The sequence below is a fragment of the Somniosus microcephalus genome, chromosome 24 (assembly GCF_052327205.1).
Source record: "Somniosus microcephalus isolate GS21.2 chromosome 24, FLI_Smic_1.0, whole genome shotgun sequence".
Classification (NCBI taxonomy): Eukaryota; Metazoa; Chordata; class Chondrichthyes; order Squaliformes; family Somniosidae; genus Somniosus; species Somniosus microcephalus.
In genome coordinates, this window is record NC_141010.1 from 46,164,336 (window position 1) to 46,188,631 (window position 24,296).

Here is a 24,296-nt window from a genome sequence, read left to right on the forward strand (position 1 = left end):
CCGAGGAGGCTGAGGGGAGACCTAATTGAGGTGCATAAAATTATGAGGGGCCTCGATAGTGGATAGGAAGGACCTACTTCCCTTAGCAGAAAGGTCAATAGCCAGGGGGCATAGATTTAAAGTAATTGGTTGGAGGTTGAGAGGGGAGTTGAGGAGGAATGTTTTCACCCAGCGGGTGCTGGGGGTCTGGAACTCCCTGCCTGAAAGGGTGGTGGCGGCAAAGACCCTCATCATATTTGAAAAGTACTTGGATATGCACTTGAAGTGCCGTAACCTACAAGTCTACGGACCAGGTGCTGGAAAGTGGGATTTGGGTGGATAGCTCTTTGTCGGCCGGCACGGACAAGATGGGCCAAATGGCCTCCTGTGCTGTAAATTTCTATATGATTCTATGATCTGATTTGACTGGGGAGGGATGTGATTTATATAATGGGTACCTTGGTTGCTTTTCCTTTCTTCATCCCAGTCGAGGGGCACCTGTGGATCAATTATGGTACTTGTACAACTGCCTGGGTCGAGATCGGCTAAATCTGCACAAACCAGGGACTGAGTCTGGTTCCTTTTCTGGTCTGAATGGCTGAGTAATGCACTGGAAGCAGTATTTACCCAATGCACTGTGATGGCTGGGGAGCAGAGAGGCTATAAATAATTGACTCTGAATCTGCTGGCCCAGTCCCTCCACCTGCAGTCTAACTTTCCGCAGTGAGGTTGCAGCTGTTGTGTGTTTCCTCCCCTGAATCATTGAAGTTAGATTCAAGAAATTCAGATGTGTTGCTGTCATGTCAAACGGCTTGCCTGATTGGCCAAGTGTTCCATTGATGCAGTCTGAAGCGCTCGTCCTATCTGGCAGTGTCTGGATATGCTGCTGAAAATCGAATTGTAATTGGAAAATTGAGATCTATTTTGCATTGAGCTCCATTTGATCATTAGGTGCTCAACATATCAGTCAGGGTTGAAGTCGGATTTGCCATTTCTTGATTTTAATATGTAATCAAATAGATGAGTATCTGTTGGGCAGCCCTCACAAACTGCAGTTTAAAAATACCTGTAACCTCAGTCTTTGCGTTGCACATAAACTTTCTTATTCCCCAGAGTTTTACTGATGCCAAACCAGTCTGATTCTTGCAAATGAAAATCTTGCTCAATTAATGGCATTCTTGGTAGAAAAAGTGTTCCTTTTTTCTCCCTGTTGCTCCTTTTCTCCCTTCAAACAAAAATGTATCCTAACTTTCAGCCTCCATACTTTGACTGTTCACCTGATGGTGCAGTGGTTGTTGCTGCCAGTTTGTTGAAAGATTCCATGGAAGCAGCTGCTGGCTCTCTTTTTATTGGGTGAAATCTGGACACGTTGGATCTTGTGAAGGAGGGACGGGAGTTGGGGTGGGGAAGCTGGGGGAAGAGAAGTGTAGGGGGGTGGGATGAAGAGAAGTGCGGGGGGTGGAGGGAGGGAAAGAGAAGTGCGGGGGGGAGGGAAAGAAGTGCGGGGGGAGGAAGAGAAGTGCGGGGGGGAGGGAAAGGGGTGGGGGGAAAGAAGTGCGGGGGTGGGGGGGGAAGAAAAGTGCGGGGGGGGGGGGAGAGGTGCGGGGTGGTGGGGGGTAAGCCTATCGTTACCTTTCTGGTGTAATGTGTGATTTGGGGAGAAGGGAGGAAAAGGAGAAAATAACAATAACCGTTTGATCTTACGCCATCCGTCATGTACAAGCATGCGTCACTGCTTACAAAGGCGGCGAGGTCACTGCACAGGAAAGATAAATGAACAAAGGGGAGGAAGTGGTCAGAAGCTTTCGGACGCTTTTTAAAGGCAGTGCGGAGGTGGAGTGATTCGGGGCCAACGTGACCAATGAGTCGTAAGCCAGAGTCAAAGGCAGAGGGTGTGAACTGGGTCATGTGTTTGTAGAAGACCAGGCAGGCAGGTGGGCTGAGGCTGTGGAGTGGTTTGAAATCCATATGCTGGGGAACAGTGAGCCAATAATACTTCCTGGCAAATGGGGGCTGTTTATATAGGGAGATGCCCAAAAAACAGATAACGCTGGAAATATGCTGGGATCAGACAGCATTTGTAGATGGGTTCTGAAGTTTTGTGTGTGTTCCCTTTCTTTGGTTCTGATAGAGGGCCTACACCCAAAGCAATAATGGCTTTTTTTTACAATGCTGACTGACCTGCTGTCTGTTTCTAGAACTACAGTACTTGTTTTTGTTTTCCGATTTCCAACATTTATAATTTAAAAAAACTTTGCCCATAAATCCCTTGACTTGTGCAGATAAACGAGGGAACATTGTTGCATTAATAAGGGGATATTTATCAGCATGCAAGCATGGATCGTTGTTATTTTAACGACTTGAATCTGAGCATAAATTCGAGGCCAGACAATTTTTGTTTCAACGGAGAGCCCATTACATGTCACATTGAGTTCTTGCTCAATTACTGAAGCTGCAGACTGCAAGACCAACTTGTGCTCTCGGTTGGGGCTGGTATTTCTGTTCTGCCTCGGTTCCTGCAGCAGCCTGCTCCCGGACAACATGTTCTACAGCTGACTGCTTTGTTCTGCTGCAGTGTGCATTAATTGTCTATCGATTTCTTACAGGGACTCTAATATCTCTTTGAACTTGATTTATCATGCGGGCGGTGTTGCTGTCGCATCGACCCAGGGAAGTGAACGCTTACAGCTGTGGCAAAATGGCAGCCCGGTTATTTTCCCAGGATAGCGCTGCCCTTCAAACTGTTAATGCACCTGTCAGCCAGGGCACAGATGTTGAAATAACAACAGAAAATGCTGGAAAAACTCAGCAGGCCAGGCAACATCCGTGGAGAGAGAAACAGTCAACGTTTCAGGTCAAAACCCTTCTTCAGAACTGTTCTGAAGAAGGGCCATCGACCTGAAACGTTAACACTGTTTCTCTCTCCACGGATGTTGCCTGGCCTGCTGAGTTTTTCCAGCGTTTTCTGTTGTTTCGGATTTCCAGCATCCACAGTATTTTGCTATCACATGTTGAAAGATGGTAAGCTCTTCTGTAAGACTGGCAGGTGTTTAAATACCATCATTTTCAAAGCACCAGTGATTTTTTTTTGCGCTCTAAGGTTTCCTGTAATCTTACACTCATAGCTGCCATTTCTTCCTGTTTGTCATTAGTTGTTGGTCTGTTGCATTGAATACTGCCTGCATGCCCCTCCTCCCCCTTAAAGCATGTCGGGGAGATGAGGAGGGAGGGGGTTCCTCATTTACATATGCACTTCTATTGAGCTGTCTGGCAGTGTTGATGGGAGGTCTCTGAACTGACTGGCCCCCTGAGCCCAGTAGTGCACTGCATCAAGAAATAGCGACGGTATCAATCAACCTGTACAATAATGACCGTTCACAGGCCCTAGAGTACTATCTTGACATGCCCTGTCTTCGGCTTATGAATGATGGTGGTGCTTCCAGTGTGGATCTGTATTGTCCTGGGAGGACAGCAATATCAATGATTTGGTTAAAGGCGCAATACTAAACCTAGATGCATGCTGCCAAATGCTAACAAGAAAATGTTGTAAACCAAAAAGTTGTCCCTGAAAGGCACAATCTGGAGTAATACACCGGCATGTGGACCAGAAGGTGCCATGTTTAATTGCTGGTTAGCTGCTCTCAGCCAGGGTTGCAGCTGGGCGCTACTTTTGCTCCCCGAGTCCAAGGGGCGGGGGAGAGGAAACCAGCTGGGGTTCTTGCTAATAATAGCTAGAAGCTCTGTAAATCTAGATGTCAGGTGATCCACTCCATGTGGAATAGCTAACACTTGCTCTCTCGGCCTAGATGTAGATTGAGCATTTGGGCAGCAACAGCCACAATTATATGGCACCCTTAACAGCTTTGAATGTTCCACTACCTCCCAGATCCGTTCCCACTTTTCCTGCAGCTCCCTGTTTGAGTCCCTCCAATCAGATTTTTGCTTCTTTTGATTGTATCGAAATGGCTTTAACAAACAACATTTTCCATTATTATTCCTCTTCTTTCTTGACTCTTTTTGTTGTCAATCACACTCCTCTAATAAATCCCTCTGTTGTTCAGCTTGATGGGACTGCCGTCACTGGGTTCCACTCTTGGCTATCCTGTTGAGCCAGAGCGTTGGTATCAATTACCTCTCTTCACACAGTCACTCACTTCAGGAGTTCCCCAAGGATCCATCCTTGGCCTGCTCCTCTTCCTCATCTATGTGTTCACCTTTTGAGACATCATCTGCAGACATGGGGATCAGCTTTCACATCGCCTCTGCTGATGCCCAGTACTACCTCTCTCGACTCCTCCCATAGCACCTCTGCTATCGGACTGCTTATATCCCATATCTAGTCTTGGATAGGCTGTAACCTGCACCAAAACACTTGGAACACCAAAGCCGTTGTCTTTGGCCCCTGCCACAAACTTCATGCCCTCACCACTGACTCCAGCCCCTCCTTGCCCACTGGCACAGGCTGCACCAAAGTGTTAGCAACCTCAGCGTCCTGTTCGACCACAAGCTGAGCTTCTGACCTCCTATCTGCTCCATCTCCAGGATGGCTTGCTTCCTTCCACCTCTAACATTGCTTGCCTTTGCTCCTACGCCAGTTGCTGAAACCCTCCGTTGCACTCCTCGTCACCTTGCCTCTTCTAATGCTCTTCTGACCCGTATCCCATCCTCCGCCCTCTCTAAACTTCAGCTCATCCAAAACTCTGCTGCCCTTGTCCTATTTCACCATGTCCAGCTCTATCGTCTTCCCCCATCCTCGCTGACCTACATTGGCTCTCAGCTCCCCCAGTGCCTCAAATTTAAAGTTCTCATTCTTGTGTTTAGATCTCTCCACGACCTTGCCCCTCCCTCTCTCTAGCCTCCTCCAGTGATGGTCACTGGGGACCCTGTTCCTGTGATTCTAACCTCTTGTGCAGTGCCCTCTTCACCCCACAATTGCCACTGTGGCTTCATCTGCCTAGCTCCTGCTGGGTTTAGGGTAATCCTTACTTTACACTTTTTTAATATAGGCTCGTGGATTAGAGAGGTAGAGAGACATCTGATGTAAGGACCAGATAAAGATCATTAATGTCCCAGTCTTTGGAATTCCCTTAAATGTTTTTACCTCTCTACCATAACACCGATCTCTTTGACCAAGAGTTTGGTCATTTTCCCCCTAATTGTTCAGTCTTTGGCTTGACATCTCTTGTCAAACGTTTTGGGATGTTATTCTACGTTAGCGGCTCTCTATAAATGCATATACAGTAGTTGTAGTCTAAGCAAAGACATGCAAATCCCAAGGAGCTTCAAGACCTGAAAGATTTATTTTTCCACATGAATGAAGCGGTCTGGTTCAGACACGGAGAAACAGAACAGTGATCTAGTATTGAGCAGAGTGAGTGTAGGCCACCAAGTGGCAAATTACTACATGTGCAGCTAGTGTCTTAACCCCACTGCAGTTGTGGTTTCTGGCAATCTGTTCAAGTGCGCACTGCAGATCCAATAGACAGTGCGGAGACTGATGTGCTTTACAATAGGATACTACTGTCCATTTTTATAGCTCGAGAGTTTGATCTATCATGTCACGCTAAACTGTAATTAAAAATGACTTTGCGATCCGTCACGGTGATGAGCAGTGATAAAATGCTAAGTGCGGCAGCTGCAGGTGTTTTGTGCTTCTCCATTATCTGATGAAACCTGCCGGACCCCCCTCTCCTTTAAGACTGGCAGACAGTGCCAGTCTGTGTGTGCAACAACAATGAATCCTGTACCCTTCAGCTCAACAATGAGGGTTCAGTGACTGGCCTGGCAGTGGTCTCGTCTCTTTGCATGTCCTTTTGCAGCTGTCATCCACCAGCGTTTTATTGCCTTGTGTTGAGTGAAATTACATTTTCCTACTGTATCTTAAAGCTGTATCCGGTTATTAGGTGGTGCCAGTGATGTGAACTACACGTCATTGACTAGATCACTTTTTTTTTGGCTATGGTCAGTCCTGTTGGAGGAGTGATGGTCAAATCTGTTCCTTTTTGTAATTAATATTTTGTATCTGGCCTCTAAACATGATTAGCTCAATCCCCTCTCTTATAAGATAATTCTTCTTCTTCTCCTCCCCCCCCCCCCCCCCCCCAAATAAAATATCATTCTCTCATTGCTTAAAAGCTGTTATAAACAGGAGAGACTGTTCTCAGTAACGCACATCAAAATGAAAGCCTGTATTGCTGCAGTCTCGATCTTTTTGGCTTTGTCCCTGTGAGGCAGTTGCATTGCACCGTGACCTCTTCTAATAGCAAAAAAACAAATGACTGAAAGCTAAACTCCGTGATCCCTGCCGGCTCTTGTGTCCAAGTTGGAAAACAAGCTGCAGTATTTCAAGGATGTAACAAATTGTGGTTTAGATGATGGACAGCCCATTGGCTAATAGAAATATACACAATCATCTACAGCACTTGTAATCGCCTAGCTCTAGTTGATTCTTGTTTAAAGCTTAAACATGATCATATGGGGGGGGGGGGGGGTGGAATCTTTCTGCTTCAAAAATCCAACTTTGCTCCGAAACACTATTGGTCAGGCGTTGAATGGATGTTCAGAGCTTGAGGTTAAGTTAACATGTTCTGTTGATTACAAGGAATAATTATAAGATTTAAAAACCTGCAATCCCATTATCCTTGAGTGTTCCATCAAAAATTACGTCCAAGAGTGCTCACCTGATGGCTCCGATGCCTAAGTAACACAGACCAAGAAAGTCCCTTGTTTGATCGCTGATCTCAGCCAGGGCTTCATTGGAGTGCAAAAGTGGCCCTAGAAAGGGGAAATCTGTCGAGGTTTACGCTTCTGATTGCTATCCAGCTAGATTTCTAGAAGTCATTGATGAAGCAGCTGATGATAGTTGGGCCTAGGACGCTGCCCTGAGACTCCTGGGGCTGAGATGATTGGCCTCCAAAAACCACAAACCATCTTCCTCTGTGCTAGGCTTGACTCCAGCTAGTGGTGATTTTCCCACTAACCTGCATTGACTTAAGTTTTACTAGAGCTCCTTGGTGCCACATTTGGTCAAATGCTGCCTTGATGTCGAGGGTAGTCACTTTCCCCTCTGGAATTCAGCTCTTGTGACTTTGCACCAAGGCTGTAATGAGGTGTGGAGCCCAAACTGAGCATTGGTGAGCAGGTTAATGGCTGCTTGATAGCACTGTTGACAACTCCTTCCATTACTTTGCTGATTGGGAATGGGTGGGACTTGGATTGCCACGTGGGCTGTGTGGTGGTCACTCCTACCTGTCATGAACAGGTGCCTCTGACCGGTAGATTGGAGAAGTCGACGTCCAGTAGATTATTCTTTTGTGTTGGTTCTCGCCACCTGCTGCAAGCCCAATCTAGCAGCTATGACCTTCATAATTCATCCAGGTCAGTCAGTGGTGGTACCACCAAGCAACTCTTGGTGACTGACGTTGAAGTCCGTGACCCAGAGTATATTCTGTGCCCTTGTTACCCTCAGTGCCTCCTCCAAGTGGTGTTCAACATGGAGTACTCACTCATCAGCTATGGGAAGGTGGTAGGTGGTAATCAGCAGGATTTCTCATTGCCCATATCTGACCTGAAGCCATGAGACTTCATGGGGCCTGGAGTCAATGTTGAGGACTCCCAGGGAACCCCCCCCCCCTGCCTCCGGTGAGTCTGTCCTGCTGGCGGGACAGGTCATACCCAGGGATGGTGATGGAGCCTGGGATGTTGACTGATGGGTATGATTTTGTGAGTGTGACTATGCCAGGCTATTGCTCGACTAGTCTGTGATTCAGCTCGTCAACTTTGGCACTAGTCCTCAGATGTTGGTGAGGAGGACTCCGCAGGGTTGAGTCGGCTGAGTGTTCCTTTGTCGTGTCCGAATTCGATGCCTAGGTCAAGCGAGTGGTCTGTCTGGTTTTATTCTTCTTCTTTTGTTCCTTTCCAGCAGTTTTGAAGCAAGAGTGGCTTGCTGGGTCACTTCAGAGGACAGTTAAGAATCAGCCATGTTGGTGTAGGACTGTAGTCACATGTAGGCCAGACCAGTTAAGGACGGCAGTGAACCAGTTGAGTTTTAACGACAATGCAACCACTTCATGGACACTACTCTACCAGCTTTTTATTTCTAGATTTAATTTTTTTTTTAATGTGATTTTTAACTCGCGCTCTCTGGATTACTAGCACAGGAAATATAGCCACTATACAGCTACTGCATTACACTACCGTACCCAGTCAGTGATATTAAATTTATAAATGACTGTTACATCAGACAGACATTTTGCGACAGATGTAAAAATTAAGAGCCATTTCCCACACGAGTGAATGATGCTACGGCACTAACTCCATAGCTTTTGGATCACGTACCTCCACAGCGGGGAAAAAAAACAAAAAAACATTTTTCTCCAGTATAGAGCAATGATGGATGGTTTAGTGGTTTGAGTATACTCTTGCACAGGAGTTGATTTGATGCTGTCTTAACCATTTACTCTGCTCAACAATAAATGGACATTCCATATGGTTAGCAGACTGAAGTTGTGGCTAACTTTTGGTATTACTCCAAGTAACTGCATAAAGCATTCTACGCTCGCTCGCTTTAAATGCCCTCCTACAATGTCGACTGTAAAAATAGAATGTGTATTTTAAATAGTTAGCACAATGGGTAGTGGAAAGCAAAGCTTCCCGCCAGTGCAGTGAGTTATGATCGGGAATGCGCTGCCTGAAAGGGCGGTGGGAGCAGGTTCAACAGTAACTTTCAAAAGGGAATTGGATATATACTTGAAAAGGAAAAATTTGCAGGATTATGGGAAAAGAGCGAGAGAGTGGAACTAATTGGATAAAGAGCGAGCACGGGCACAATGGGCCGAATGGTCTCCTTCTGAGCTGTATCATTCTATGATTGGATGTACCTTTTAAGACTGCAGTCTGCTTGCTTGAGGAAACATTGTGTGGAGGGACTGAATGTGTGGCTGCAGTTGCCTTTCTGCATCGCAAGTACTGGGTTTTAGAATTTTTATGAATTGCTCTGTTTCCCCAGTTTGTAGTGTTAAAGTAATATGAACAAATCAGACAAATGTAATTTGCTGAAACAGTAGCTTTGTACCTGATGCTGTAGTTGGTACTCAACGGCCTAAAATTTGCGATCTGAGGCTTCCCACGGGCGGATACCTCCGACCTGTTTTTAAAAAATAATTAATTAATTTAAAAAAATCTACGCATTTACCTGGTGGCCTGGGAGGTACGGAGACTGGCGATCCTGGGCCTCTCCGGGTCCACGCGGGCAGAGGCCCATGTATCTCGGGTGCATGGTACAGAGACTCGCGATCCTGGGCCTCTCCGGGTCTGCGCGGGCAGAGCCCCACATATCCTAGGGGCGCATGGTACGGAGACTGGCGATCCTGGGCGCCTCCGGGTACGCGCGGGCAGAGGCCCACGTATCCCAGGGGCGCAGGCGAGTGCTCCTGGGATCACGTGGACCGGCCCAACCAATAAAAGAAGGGAATCCCCATTCGTACTTATGGGTGTTTTGTACGTTCAGAACGCCCATAAGTATGAATGGGGATCACTTTATAAAAAAAAAAAAATACACAAACACGTGAAATAAAAAAAATAAATTGCATATTTAAAAATGAATTAAAATGCCATTTAATTAAATATTTTAAACAAATTTAATTTTTTTTGAAGGAAAAAATTGTTTTAACAGTGCTAAAAATAAACTTATTAATTAGGGTTTTTTAATATATAAATGAGTGATAACTTTTTTTAAACTTTTTTTATGCCAGTAAAAGCAGGCCTTTACGATATTGGAGGGGGTGTGGACGAACTATGGTTTTGGTAGTACATTGATGTCTTTTCAATAAGAGTTGTACTAAACAATTTCTGTTTCCTATGCTTATAGTGGGTCAAACTCCCTGCTTGTTTCTGCTCGTGTTTTATCCTACAGCTGCACCTGGATGAAGTATTTCCGTTCTGAATAGAAAATGGTTAAATATCTTGTTCAATGTTACAGCTGTGAATGATTTAATAGTGGAGATTGTATTACAGAAGGTTTGATGTGAAGTGCGACTTGTTAAATTTGACATTGAATCTGTAGTTAGTTTTTTTCCCCCTCTCTCATTGCTTCTGACTGGATCGCTCCATGTTCCTGTTTGCTTCAGGGTGAGCAGTTCAATCACTCTTAGCTGCCCAGTGATTACCTGCTTACTGTAGCCTTTCTGTCCCCCTATAGTAAAAATACAGGAGTTTTTCAGACTTAATTGAAAAACTATGATTACCAATGTGGTTCTCCTCAACTAGAAATAACAATGTGATTTAAGGATTTAACAAAAAACTGACAAAGTTCTAATTCAAGCTAAAGTTGTATATCCAAAATGAACTAGTGCGATTTATTTTGGGCAACTAAAACCAGACTGATAACTACAATTCCCATTTGACCCTCTGCTCTTGAAGTTTAGACTTCTTATTGAGATACTGTTCCACAGATGCTAGTCACTCGCCACCTCTCCCCTCCCCTCCATCTCCTTCCCCCACCCCCTCCATCTCCTCCCCCCTCCACCCGAACCTCCTACTGTTCAGTTGTGAGACTAAATAGCAAGTGTTGGCAGGCTATTTGAAGGGGGGGTACTGCAATTGAACCTGGTCTCGCCTTACGTCCACACGTGCTTCTTTCCAGCAGGGGTCGTTACATAGTGGATAGGAAAGAAGCAAGAAGCCTTGGCTAAGTTACATTTCCTTCCCCAAGCTGGGAACGTCCTCTAGTTCCAGCTGAGATCAACAAAGTACAGGCCAGATATCGACTGCTGACTGGGTAAACGCTGATGTATTGAGCGAGTCTAATCACTGGAGAAGTTGCAGCAGTGATACTTTGTCACCAGTTTAATTGGTCTGGAAAGGCGGGCACTGCAGTGAAATGTATAATCATTACATTCCAAAGAAATAGATTTTAAAAAAAACCTTTCCAATTCTGCTGTAGTTTTGATCTTGCTCAAATATTGGCTTGACAATTCACTTCAGTGCTGTGCTGAGGGAGTGCTCCATTGTCGGAGGTACCGTCTTTTGGGTGAGACAATGGCCCAGAAATTAGGTTCGGGGGCTTGCCGCGCGTGCAAGACCCCGATGTGCACTCACCCGGCGCGCTGACATCTGAAGCCTGGGCCTGCTTGGAATTCCTGTCACTGGCCCGGTTCAGATGTCGGCGGGCTGTGCTTACCTGATCCAGCGGCGTAGTTAGTTCGATGTGCCGGCTGGGATCAGGTGAGCACTGAGCAGCCAATCAGGGGAGGGGAAACTTCATTCATGAGTTTGATAGTAAGAACTGTCAAACTTATGAAAAGTACGGGCGCCCAAAAGACTAGTTTAACTTTAAATAAAAATTTAAAAAAATCCCAATAATTAAATAAACTATAAATAACTAAAAACTATTTTAAACAATTAATCAAATTTTTGAAATTTTTTTTTAAAATTGGGTCTAAAACTACACTTACCTTACTGTAAAGTCCTTAAAAACAATAAAGCTGTGGAAAAAATGTTATAATTTTAAGTAATAGACCACTTACCTTAAAGAATGAAGTCCTTGCGTCTCCTTTTTACATTCGTAAAAAGGAGAGGCCCTTACACACGCGCAAGCCTGTGGGGGGGAAAAAAGGAATTTCAGCGCGCATGCGCAGACTCCTGGTTCAGAGGACAGGAAATGCCGGTTTTCCGCGCATGCGCTGTGCATGCTGAAAACCGGCACTTCCATCGGGCCCACTCGTGAGTACCCCGTCCGTACTCACGCGTTGGGCCTGGAATTACTGGGCCATTAAACTGAGGCTCCAGTCACCGCCTCAAATGGCTATTCAAGATCCCATGGCACTATTCGAAGGAGAGCTTGGGGAGTTCTTCTGGTGTCCGGGCCAACATTTATCCCTTAATCAACATCACTAACAGATTGTTTATTCATCTCCTTGCTGCTTGTGGGACCTTGCTGTGTGCGAATTGGCTGTTGCATTTTCCAACAATGACTCCCAATTCAAAATTGGCTGTGAAGTGCTTTGGAACATCTTGAGAATTTGAAATATATAAATGCAAGTTTGTTCTTCTCTTTCAACCCAAGACTTGTAATGAAAATACTAGCGGCCACCTGAGCCATTTTTAAAAATTCCCACCAGGGCAGGTACTTGCTCCTGAGAGAGAAAGAAAAACTTGCATTTATATAGCGCCTTTCTCAAAGCGCTTTGCAGCCAATGAAGTAATTTTGAAGTGGAGTCGCTGTTGTAATGTGGGAAACTCGGCAGCAAATTTGTGCACAGCAAGGTCCCATAAACATCAGTGTGATAATGACCAGATAATCTGTTTTTAAATGATGTTTATTGAGGGATAAATATTGGCCAGGACACCGGGGATAACTCCCCTGCTCTTCTTCGAAATAGTGCCATGGGATCTTTTACGCCTACCTGAGCGAGCAGACGGGGCCTCGGTTTAACATCTCATCCGAAAGACGGCACCCCCGACAGTGCAGCACTCCCTCAGTACCGCACTGGAGCATCAGCCTAGCTTTGTGCTCGGGTTCCTGGAGTGGGACTATGAACCCACAACCTTCTGACTCCGAGGTGCATGTGCTACCAACTGAGCCACAGCTGACGCACAAGAGGTTGAATTGGCCTGCGAACAATGGGCATGTTGACCTTTTTATTGCACGACATGCTCGACGTTGATGCTTGTATAAGAAAGCATACCTTGAGGTTTCGGCAGGTGTGGGTTGACTAGCTGGCCTAAGCTCTTGGCCTGTGGTGGCGACATTAGCTGTGAGGCCTCATCAGTTCTAATTGCTCCAGTTAGGACCCTTCCTCAGATGTCCATTTCTATACTTTCTACTTGAGCTACTGGTAGAATCTCGGGTAAGGGTAAATTTGTATCCTCTCTGGTGGGACGTGATGAGAGGAAGGGCCTTTGGTGTGTACTATCACTGCAGCCACTCGCCATGGGGTTAAAACCTCCCTTTTGGCCTTGTAAACCTTTGAGAGTTGAAAGTAATGCCACCTAATTTGAAGATTGTACAGTGGAATAGAAAGTGGTGCCCTGAGTGCCTCCCTGTGGGGCCTTCAGACCTGTTTTTGATAACTCCTAACAGATTGTTGTTTGTTTAACATTGACGGTATTTAGAGGCATCACAGAGACATATTTGCTTGACAGGCTGATAATGCAATATTAGTATTTATTAAGAGTGACAGCAGTGATGGGGCAGCACACATACTGCATTCACCAGCAATTCCAATTACAGGCTCGCTACAATGCTACTGCGGCCTGACCTAGCAGCTCAAACTCTTATTTACCTGTTCTTATATGTGTTACTAGACCAAGCATTTTTTTTCTTTTTGTTCATGGGATGTGGGCGTCACTGGCAAGGCCCATCGTAATTGCCCTTGAGAAGGTGGTGGTGAGCCAATATTTCAGAGGGCTGTTAGAGTCAACCACATTGCCGTGGGTCTGGAGTCATATATAGGCCAGACCGGGTAAGGACGGCAGATTTCCTTCCCTAATGGGCATTAGTGAGCCAGATGGGTTTTTACGACAATCTGATAGTCTCACGGTCACTGATACTAGCTTTTTATTCCGCATTTATCTAATTAATTGAATTTAAATTCCCCAGCTGCCGTGGTGGGATTTGAACTCGCATCTCTGGATCATTAGTCCAGGCCTCTGGATTACTAGCCCAGTGACATTACCGCTATGCTACCGTACCATTGATACCATCAGATTGTTGGATAATTTTTCCTAACTTTTGATCGTGGTAATTTTAATTTAACGTTTATAATTTTTGTCTGATTTATGCTCCAGTGTAGCACCTTGTGGACGTTTCCCTACGTTCAAGGTGTGATATGAATGCAAGTTGTTGTTGTTCCTGACAACTTCTGTGAAGTCCTCTAATTTCATGAGTGGTATTAATCTAAAAGTATCGCACAATATAATAGGTTGTTCTAGCCTTAAAATGACTCTTCTGTTGAAGTACTACAAACTTTTCTAACGTGCATCTAAAAGACTTGAACTGATGCAATGGCAGTCCAACCCGTGAATAAGGTGTATTCACAAAGGAATGTCCTTTTTGGTCTAAATGACTCGATGCCTCACAGGACAGTCTTTTTCAGGAGCACAGACATTTCTTGGGGTTGTGGTGGGGGTGAGGGAGGGGTGGAAGAAAGTTGTCCTTTTGTTTTTTTTTGTCTGCTGAACAGTCAACTTCTTGTGTTGGGTCATTGCCCAACTCTGTCCACCTCTCAAGACTCCCTTTGAATCTCTCCTAGTTTTCAATCCACCCTGGTTAACTACCAATGATGTCTGACTGACTTGTCTTTCCTGGGTCTTCTTGACCTCTCTGCCACCTTGGGCACACCATTCTCCTCCACTGCATCTCCAACTTCAGAGCATGCTTTTCTGGTTCCTCGCGCCCTAATATCGTTTCATCCCCCTTGTCCGCAAAGTCACCTGTGCGGTGCCTCACTGTTCCTTGCTCGGCCCACTTTTACCTATCGTTTTATATGTTACCCCGTTGGGACATCAAGAAATGAGGTCAGCTGACACGTGTGATGACCCCCATCTCTACTCCTCTGATCAAGGAGTAGAGATGGATGTCTTCATGGACCCCAGCTCATCGTCAACAAAATCAAAGCCATCCTTTTTGGTTCCCACTAACACCTACATGACACCAGTTGCATGGACTGCCCACTCCATTTGAACAGGCAGTGCTTAACATCAGGATTTGACTTGATCCAGAGTTGACCAATCTACCCCAAATCCAGTCCATACCAAGACTGCATTTGTGCATCTCACAGAATCACAGAAACCCCACAGTGCAGATAGAGGCCATTTCGGCCCATCGAGCCTGCACCGACACATATCCCACCCGATCCCCGTAACCCCTACACCAACACATATCCCACCCGATCCCCGTAACCCCACGTATCTCTAAAACGTAGCCCACTTGCACAAGTACCTGTCTCCCTCTGTTGTTAAAACCCCCATCTGTGCCTTCACATGTGATGTGATGTGATGTGTCCGAGATGAGTTCTTCCAAGTGCTGTCCGAAGGTTGTATGTTCAGAACCTCCAGGATTTGATCACCCAATTTAGGAGTGCAGTGATATACCTATCAATTCATCCAATGAAAAGCGACGAGTTAAGATAGTAACTATAGGTTTTTATTGGCTAAATAACAGAGCCCACCCTCGTGGGTGATCGGGTCCAACAAGGAGGAATACCAGCCAGTCGACCACCTTTATACCTGGGCAAGCAGGCGGAGTCATGGGCGGAGTCAGCTGTGGTCAGCCCAGGTATAACAGCGTGACAAGAGGTGACCTTGTGTAGTGATACAACAGTGTAAACAGTGATAACCATAGTGTAACGATAGTGAACGATAAAAGTGGTTTACCACATTCACCCCTTCTTTAGATTTGAGTCCGGCGGGGTGAAGTGTACTACCAGTTCGGGTATGTCAGTCTGTCCGGAGGCCTCGTAAGTCTCTCTGATCGGCGCGGCGGCGGTGATGCAGTATCCGATGTTAATGCTGGTGTCTGCGTGGTCGGCGAAGGCTCGTGGGGTTCCGGCATGCCGTCTACCTGGGGTGGATTTGGGGGGGTGGTGGGGGGGGGTAACGGTGGTGTCTCAGGGGTGCCCGAGGGTGCAAGGTCTCGTAAGGAGACTGTGTCCTCCCGCCCGTCTGGATATGCCACATAGGCGTACTGGGGGTTGGCGTGCAGGAGGTCCACCCTCTCGACCAGGGGGTCCGTTTTATGGGCCCTCACGTGCTTTCGCAGCAAGACGGGCCCCGGAGAAGTCAGCCATGTTGGTAGCGAGGTTCCCGTAGTCGACTTCCTGGGGAAAACAAACATTCGTTCATGGGGGGTGGCGTTAATGGCCGTGCAAAGCAGTGACCGGATGGAATGCAGCACTGCCGGGAGGACTTCCTGCCAGCGAGAGGTTGGCAGGCCCTTAGACTTTAAGGCTAAGAGAACGGCCTTCCAGACAGTCGCGCTCTCTCTTTCTTTCCACCTGGCCGTTCCCTCGGGGGTTGTAGCTGGTGGTCCTGCTTGCAGCAATGCCTCTCGCTAGTAGGAACTGGCGAAGTTCCTCGCTCATGAAGGATGAGCCCCGGTCGCTATGTATATAGTTCGGGAACCCGAACAAGGCGAAGAGGTCGTTCAGGCATTTGATGACCGTGGTACTGGTCATGTCTGGGCAGGGGAAGGCAAAGGGGAAACGGGAGTACTCATCAATGATGTTGAGGAAGTACACATTACGGTCAGAGGACGGGAGGGGCCCCTTAAAATCGATGCTCAAGCGCTCGAAGGGGCGGGTGGCCTTGATCAGACTTGCTCTGTCCGGCCTAAAGAAATGCGGTTTGCATTCGGCGCAGGTTTGGCAGTTCCTGGTCATGGTCCTGACCTCCTCCGATGGAGTAGGGCAGGTTGCGGGCCTTAATGAAGTGGTAAAGTCTGGTGACCCCGGGGTGGCAGAGGTCGTTGTGGAGGGTCTGCAGTCTATCAATTTGCGCGTTGGCGCATGTACTTCGTGATAGAGCATCTGGGGGTTCGTTCAGTTTACCAGGCCGGTACAAGATATCATAATCATAGGTGGAGAGCTCGATTCTCCACCTCAAGATCTTGTCGTTCTTGATTTTGCCCCTCAGCTTGTTATTAAACATAAAAGCGACCGAACGCTGGTCGGTGAGGAGGGTAAATCGTTTGCCTGCCAGGTAATGCCCCCAGCGTCGTACTGCCTCCACGATCGCCTGGGCCTCCTTCTCGACCGAAGAGTGTCGGATCTCAGGGCCCTGGAGGGTCCTTGAGAAGAAGGCCACAGGTCTCCCCGCCTGGTTAAGGGTTGCTGCTAGGGCGAAGTCGGATGCATCGCTCTCCACTTGGAAAGGGATAGACTCATCCACCGCGTGCATCGTGGCCTTAGCAATGTCTCCCTTTATGAGGGAGAAGGCTGCGCACGCTTCTGCCGTCAGGGGGAAGGAGGTGGACTTCATGAGGGGTCTGGCTTTGTCCGCATAATTCGGCACCCATTGGGCATAGTAGGCGAAGAGCCCCAGGGTTCTCTTCAGCGCCTTTGGACAGTGGGGGAGGGGTAGCTCCATGAGGGGGCGCATTCTTTCGGGGTCGGGGCCGATGACCCCGTTCTCTACTACGCAGCCGAGGATGGCGAGACGCGAGGTGTTAAACACACATTTCTCCTTACTGTAAGTGAGGTTTGGCCGTACGGAGGAATTTCTCCAGATTAACATCGTGGTCCTGCCGGTCGCGGCCGCAGATGGTGACGTTATCTAGATAAGGGAACGTGGCCTGCAGCCCGTTCTGGTCAACCATCCGGTCCATCTCCCTTTGGAAGACCGAAACCCCGTTGGTGACGCCGAAGGGAACCCTAAGGAAGTGGTAGAGGCGGCCATTCGCCTCGAAGGCGGTATACTGGCGGTCCTCAGGGCGGATAGGGAGTTGGTGATAGGCCGACTTAAGGTCGATGGTGGAGAATACCCGGTGCTGTGCAATCTGATTGACCATATCAGATATGCGGGGAAGGGGGTATGCGTCCAGCTGGGTGTACCGGTTTATGGTTTGGCTGTAGTCGATGACCAGGCGGTTTTTATTGCCGGTCTTAACGACTACGACCTGGGCACGCCAGGGGCTGTTGCTCCTCTCTGATGCCCTCCTTCAGGAGACGCTGCACCTCAGAGCTAATAAAAGCTCTGTCCCCGGCGCTGTACCGCCTGCTCTTGGTGGCGACGGGTTTACAGTCGCAGGTGAGGTTAGCGAACAGGGAGGGGGGCGGGACCTTGAGGGTGGATAGGCCGCAGGTGGTACGCGGTGGGCGGTTTAAAGGCTGCTGGTTGTCGACTGAGTGGGGGGAGGGGTCCACCGTATGCCAAAGTGACACTTTGAAGGTGGGATTGGAAGTCCAGCCCTAGTAGGGCGGCAGCGCAGAGCTGGGGCAGGACGAGGAGTTTAAAATTTTTATACTCCGTGCCCCTAACCGACAGGGTCACAACACAGTAGCCGCTGATGTCTGTAGAATGGGACCTCGACGCCATCGAGATCCGGTTGCGCGTTGGCCGGACAGTGAGGGAGTAGTGGCTCACCGTGTCTGGATGGATGAAACTCTCCGTGCTTCCGCTGTCGAACAGGCAGGTCGTGGCGTGGCCGTTTACTTTGATGTCCATCATGGACTTGGACAGGTGATGCGGGCGAGCTTGGTCCAGTGTGACAGAGGCTAGTGTATGGCTGAGCGAGCTGCTGTAGTCTGCGGGTGAGGCGGTGGTCGGGTCTGGAGACAAGGTGGCGGTCGAGTGTGGTGGACAAAATGGCGGCGCCCACGAGGTTGAATAAAATGGCGGAGGAGATGGCCGCCCCCACAACTCACATGAGGCACTGCTGGCGTCGGTGGCCTTGATCAAAGATGGCCGCTCACACGAGGGGATACTGGCATCTGTGGCCTTGATGAAAGATGGCCGCCCCCACAACTCTCATGAGGCACTGCTGGCGTCTGTGGCTCTCCCCCTGCAGGCCTTAGCGAAGTGGCCTTTCTTGTGGCAATCGGAGCAAGTCGCGTTTCTTGCAGGGCAGCGCGTCCTCGGGTGTTTCGCCTGGCCACAGAAGAAGCAGCCGGCGGCCCGATCGCGGGGCTCCGATGTTGCAGCCAGTACCGGGGGTGGCGGTCCCGATCGGTTCTGGGACGCCGGCGCTGAGGTAGGTCCCAGAGGCGGCGGTGTGAGGGGTATTGCGGCCGGGGTCGGGCCGGAGTCCCAGGGTCGCGCAGCACAGTACCTGGAATACGCCTCGAGGTCCCGATGGGCCACTTCCAGAGAGCGAGCGAGGGCTGCAGTTGTATTCAGGTCGAGGTCCTTTGATTCGAGCAGTCTTTGCCGTGAGTAGTCGGACCGAAGGCCTTTCACGAAGGCATCGCGGATATTCCCTTCAGTATTTTCTGCAGCTGTTACAGCTTTAAAGTCACAGTCCCTGCCGAGTGTTTGTAGTGCCCGTAAAAATTCATCTACAGACTCTCCTGGCTGTTGCGAGCGGGATCTTCGGAGATGTCTGGCATACATAGAGTTTACCGGGCTCCGGTACTGCTCTTTCAGCAGGTTGAGGGCGTCCTCATATGTAGTAAGGTCCTGGATGAGTGCAAATACTTTAGGGCTCACTTGGGCGGTCAGAACTCTTAGTTTGGATCCCGGAGGCACGCCGGATTCTCCCAGGTACGATTCGAAACAGCTCAGCCAGTGTTTGAAGTCGAGGGCTGAGTTCGCTGCCTGTGGGTTTAGATCCAGGTACGGCGGTCGGCGGGCTCGCAGCCAGGCCGGCTGTTGTAGCTGGCCGTTTGGCTGGTCGTTTGGCTGCTCCGATCCACTCATTTCAAAATTTAGCCAATAAAATTGATATACCTATCAATTCATCCAATGAAAAGCGACGAGTTAAGATAGTAACTATAGGTTTTTATTGGCTAAATAACAGAGCCCACCCTCGTGGGTGATCGGGTCCAACAAGGAGGAATACCAGCCAGTCGACCACCTTTATACCTGGGCAAGCAGGCGGAGTCATGGGCGGAGTCAGCTGTGGTCAGCCCAGGTATAACAGCGTGACAAGAGGTGACCTTGTGTAGTGATACAACAGTGTAAACAGTGATAACCATAGTGTAACGATAGTGAACGATAAAAGTGGTTTACCACATGCAGTACTGAGCGAGTGCTGTGGTTTTGGATGCGCTGTCCTTTGTCCTTTGGATCCATATAATCTTTGACTGGGTTAAGTTTCTACTGTTTAAAATACTTTGTTTCTAGTTTCAGTTTGAGTATGTACATGTACCTTTTTTTAATGCTGGAGAGATGAGATAGGTAAGAATACAGACCACACCAGACACTATCCCAATGTGCAGCTACAGTGCCTAGAATCAAATTTGAGCCTCTCAAATTGAGATTTTGGAAAATCTGTGGCATGGGCAACTCTGCCCATGTTTAGAGGAAAATTTGGTGAGACATGACCCCTTGACCTGATGCAAAATACTGCGGATGCTGGAAACCTGAAATAAAAACACAAAATGCTGGCATTGCTCAGCAGGTCAGGCAACATCTGTGGAGAGAGAGAGACCGAGAAATAGTTAACGTTTCAGGTCGATGACCTTTTCTCACCTTTACCTGATCTGTGTTCCGTGCTCTATTCTTTCCGCAGTAACCCCCTATGTCTTTGACAAAATAAAGCAGTGCATTGGAACCATGATGATTGAGATCGACTTCCTACAGAAGAAGAGTGTGGATTCAAACCCGTACGACACCGACAAGATGGCAACAGAGTTCATCCAGCAGTTTAACAGCCAGGCCTTTTCTGTCGGCCAGCAGGTACAGCTCGTGTCTGCTGAGTGAAGCAGTGCGTTTTTATGTTCGGTGGAGATTTGACTGCCCCTAAACAGAAATTTGACTTGGCAAACCTCAAAGTAAAAAATCCTGTTACATTTGCTCGCTGCTAGCCCTTGTATGGGTGCATTTTTACAGCTTGAATATGAAAGACAGTGTGCCCATCCACGTGAGTTGCAGATATACCCCTCGTCTAACTCGGGCAGCCTGCCATCTTCCACCATGTAGCCTTGGATGTTAATGTTTGATCTCATTCTCTTCCCACTCTGTCGTAGATTTTCACTTGCACGAAGATGACCAAAATTTGGCTGGTACAACATGAGAAGTTTCTTTTCTCTCTCGGGTCCCCCCTTTTATATTTTTTTTAAAAAAGGGAAAAAAAAGCAGGTGGCCTTTTACTGAAGGAGCCCTTAACATTACCCAGCAAGTCCGCATGGTCTTGTCTGATTGTAACTGAAAATGCATTCTGATTAGAATTTCTTATCATAATGGCAGGTGTATGCTGTTAACTTGATGTAGGTCAAGGCAAATGAACAAGCAACCAGTTAATAGCTGAACATTTCTCCACATGTAGCCAAACTTGCGTTTGGACAATTTATTGGGTACATGATATTCTGAAGATCCTCGTGGGTAGAGTTGATCTGTTTGTGGGTTATTTGGGGCCATCAATCCATTTTCACATGAATATTTGAGAACTGGTGCTAGTTCTGAGGGGATCGAATAGAGCAACCTTTGCAGATAACGGAGCACGAAAATAACTTGCATCACATCTACTAATACACCAAGGTAAGGTTTAGGAAATTGCAGCTGACGTTTGAAGATGAATAACCTCTCCTGTTTGTTTCTTTTGTTCTTCAGCTCGTGTTCAGTTTTAATGACAAGCTGTTTGGGTTGGCGGTGAAGGATATTGAAGCTATGGACCCCAGCATTCTGAAGGGAGAGCAAGCTGGCAAGCGGCAGAAGGTCGGAGTTTTAATAGGAACTTTTATTTTAAACTATACACTGTGAAAACCACCTTTTTAATAAAAGGGAACAAAAATAGAAAATGCTATAAACGCTCACCATGTCGGGCAGCATCGATGGCGAGAACGGATCACTTAACGTTCAGGGTGTGGACACTTGGACAAAGCTTTGTCCAGATTTGACTAGCGACTGCACATTGACTCCTCTTCTGTCTGCAGATGCTGAGTGTTTGCCAGCATTTTCTGTTTTGGTTTCAGATTTCAAACACTGGCAGTCTTTCGTGTTTTGTTCAATAAACCAGATTCTGTTCTCAAACAAATTAGTTCTAATTGTTATCCGATCTCTTGAGTGTTTAACAGGCACCTGTAAAGAATCTGTCGCTGCTGTAGTAGGGTTTGATACATTGGTTTGTTTTATTAGATGAACTCTGTTAGCCTGAAACAACTGATTTTAGCTCTATTCTGAAGGCCGTGATATCATTGCAGGGTATGTGTTTGGTACAACATTTATCCAGCTGAACATCCCAAACCAGTAATTGATAAGCGATTGTGATCAGTCGCTACATCAGCATGGCTTAGTTGGTAGGGGGCGTTGGCTTGACGGCGCCTCTGGGTCAGAAGGTTGTGGGTCGGTAGTCCCAAATGAAAACTAGGCTGCCACTGCTGTGCAGTTCTGAAGGACCACTAGATTAGTCCAGAGCACAGGTCTTCAGCACTGCAGCTGGGATGCTGTTGGGACCCGTAGCCTCCGATGTGTCCAGTGTGCTCAGCTGTTTCTTGATATCATGTGAAATGAGTCAAATTGGGTGAAGACTGGCATCTGTCATAGCAGGGGGCAGGGAGGTACCTCCGGAGGAGGCTGAGCGTGATCATTCTCTCGGCACTTCTAGCTGAAATTGGTTGCGAGCGCTTCAGTCTGATCTTTTTGCACTCTCGTCATTGGAGATAGGTATATTCGTGGAGCCTCCTCCTCCAGTTCATTGCTTAATTCCCTGACTCTCACTATTACTGTGTTGTAAATGCTGAAATGGAGTGGTGCAGAGCTGAGAAGGGCACAGGTTGGTCTCGCTGCACTCTTACCAATTTGACCCATTTTGAGTGATGGAGCTGTGGCCTTTTTTGGCCGTGGGAGGGAATGTCGGAGGGAAGAGTCATGCCTGGGTAGCCTCTGCTTCCTGTTTCTGCTGAAGAGGGGTGGGGTGCACAAGGTGTGAGCGTGGCACGCTATGCGCGCTCTCACTCTCGGCTGCAGATGTTGGGCAAGGCAGACAAAGGATTAAGACGAGATTAAAAACGGAGGGGCAATGTACCCAAATACGCCCATATTAAAGGGAACCAGTACTCAAATGGTGACATCCCTAGACTGCATTGCTGTTACAATATAGCTCGGAGGTCATACTGCTGTGTGTAATTGATTTGTTTTTTGTTCTTAACCCAGATCGATCTTGGCCTGACCATAGCCAATTCGCAAGTTATATTTGAAAAGTCCAATAGCTCGTCCCTGACACTCATTGGTGAGTATTTCCGAGTCTTGTGATTCTGTTTTGCTGGAGTCAATGATGTACAGTTTATTTTTAAGCCACCATTTGCTCCTGGCTCACTTGCACAATATCAACTTTGACAGTTACTCTGAAACAAGCTGATTCAGTAGATCCTAAACTTTTACATTTTTCCAAGTACGGATACTGAAAGCTGAAAAACGATCTTTTTCTACCTTGCTTTCCTCCTTCGGTTTCCCCCTTTCTTTCTTGCCTCTTGTGATGCTTGTGCTGTTTTTCTCCCATACATTCTTTCCTTGTCCATCTCTCCTCCTACTTCCTGTTGACAAGGGAAATACACTTGATACAGACATGCAGCCTTAAGTTGCTCTTAAAGGGGCATAATCATCCAAATGAAATGACTTGCAAAGAGAGATGTTCAAAAGCAGGACTGATGCTGCAAAGTGATTATATTGAGAATTGTCTCTTACTAAATATGTACTTTATTGGAAATACAAGTAACCGCTCATAATCCACTTTGCAGTTGTTTATGATGAAGTAGACATTGCATTGGCTGGAGCGCACACTTTCCCAGTGGCCAGTATCTTCACTTTGGTCAAAGTCATCACCATTCTAGGTGACGATGGTGCAATGTCTCTCATCAACCCCTCTGTGGTCTTTGACACAGTGGACTACACAACCCTCCACCATTTATTCTCCCTTGTGGTCCACTTCTGTGGCACTGCCCTCAAATGATTCCATTCTAACCCGTCGTAACATAGCTATTTCATCTTCTGCAGTGCCTCTACTCCCAAACCTGCACGGTCAGCTCCAACTTCCTTGGACCCATCATTGTTTCTCTAAATGTTGGCCATTGGCTACACGCCTCAAAGTTTCCATTGTAAGCCAATACCCAGTTGTACCTGCTCACTGCTACCTTTGGTTCCCCAACTGTTGCTGTGCTGTGTGACTGCCTGTCTGACATCATCACAGATGAGGCAGAATTTTCTGAATCTCTGCACTGGCAAGACCAAAGTCATCCTGTTGGGTTCCTTGAGTTAGTTCTCCGCCCACTGCACCTAATGTGCGCACCCCCCCCTCCTCCACCCCTTCCTGGATGCTTAAAGCTCAACCCAATGATGCACCACTTCGGGGCCCTGCTTGACCCCCAAGGTGAGTTGCAAACCTTGCATTCAGTCTACCGCCTATTTCTACCTTTTTTGAAAAATTGTCCACAGGCTATAACCGGGCACAAACCCTCCTCCATGCCGTTGTCCCCTCCAGATGCAAGCTTTCCAACAACCTCATCAGTCCTCGGCTGCACCCTAAATGAACGTCAAGTGATCCAGACCTTTGCCAGCTATGTCCTATCCTACTTTTATGTCTCGCTCAACTATAACCCTGCCCTTGCTGACCTTCGCTGGTTCCCTGTTTCCCAGTACCGTAACTTCAAAATACTCACCAGAAAATCCATCCATGGCCTCACCTCACCCCGCTCTCCACCACCTCTAGCTGTGCTTCCATGCTG

The 24,296-nt window shown here is 47.5% G+C and overlaps 1 protein-coding gene across 1 annotated transcript in view; it reads left to right on the plus strand.

Annotated features, from left to right (window-relative positions):
- The window catches only part of nsfa (N-ethylmaleimide-sensitive factor a), a 294,195-nt gene that overhangs the window by 89,466 nt on the left and 180,433 nt on the right, over nucleotides 1-24,296 (plus strand). Inside the window, exons 5-7 of the mRNA XM_085966605.1 lie at nucleotides 20,147-20,313; nucleotides 21,187-21,291; nucleotides 22,729-22,804. Of these exons, the coding sequence (XP_085822731.1) occupies nucleotides 20,147-20,313; nucleotides 21,187-21,291; nucleotides 22,729-22,804 (348 nt within the window). The remainder of the gene's footprint in view (nucleotides 1-20,146; nucleotides 20,314-21,186; nucleotides 21,292-22,728; nucleotides 22,805-24,296) is intronic.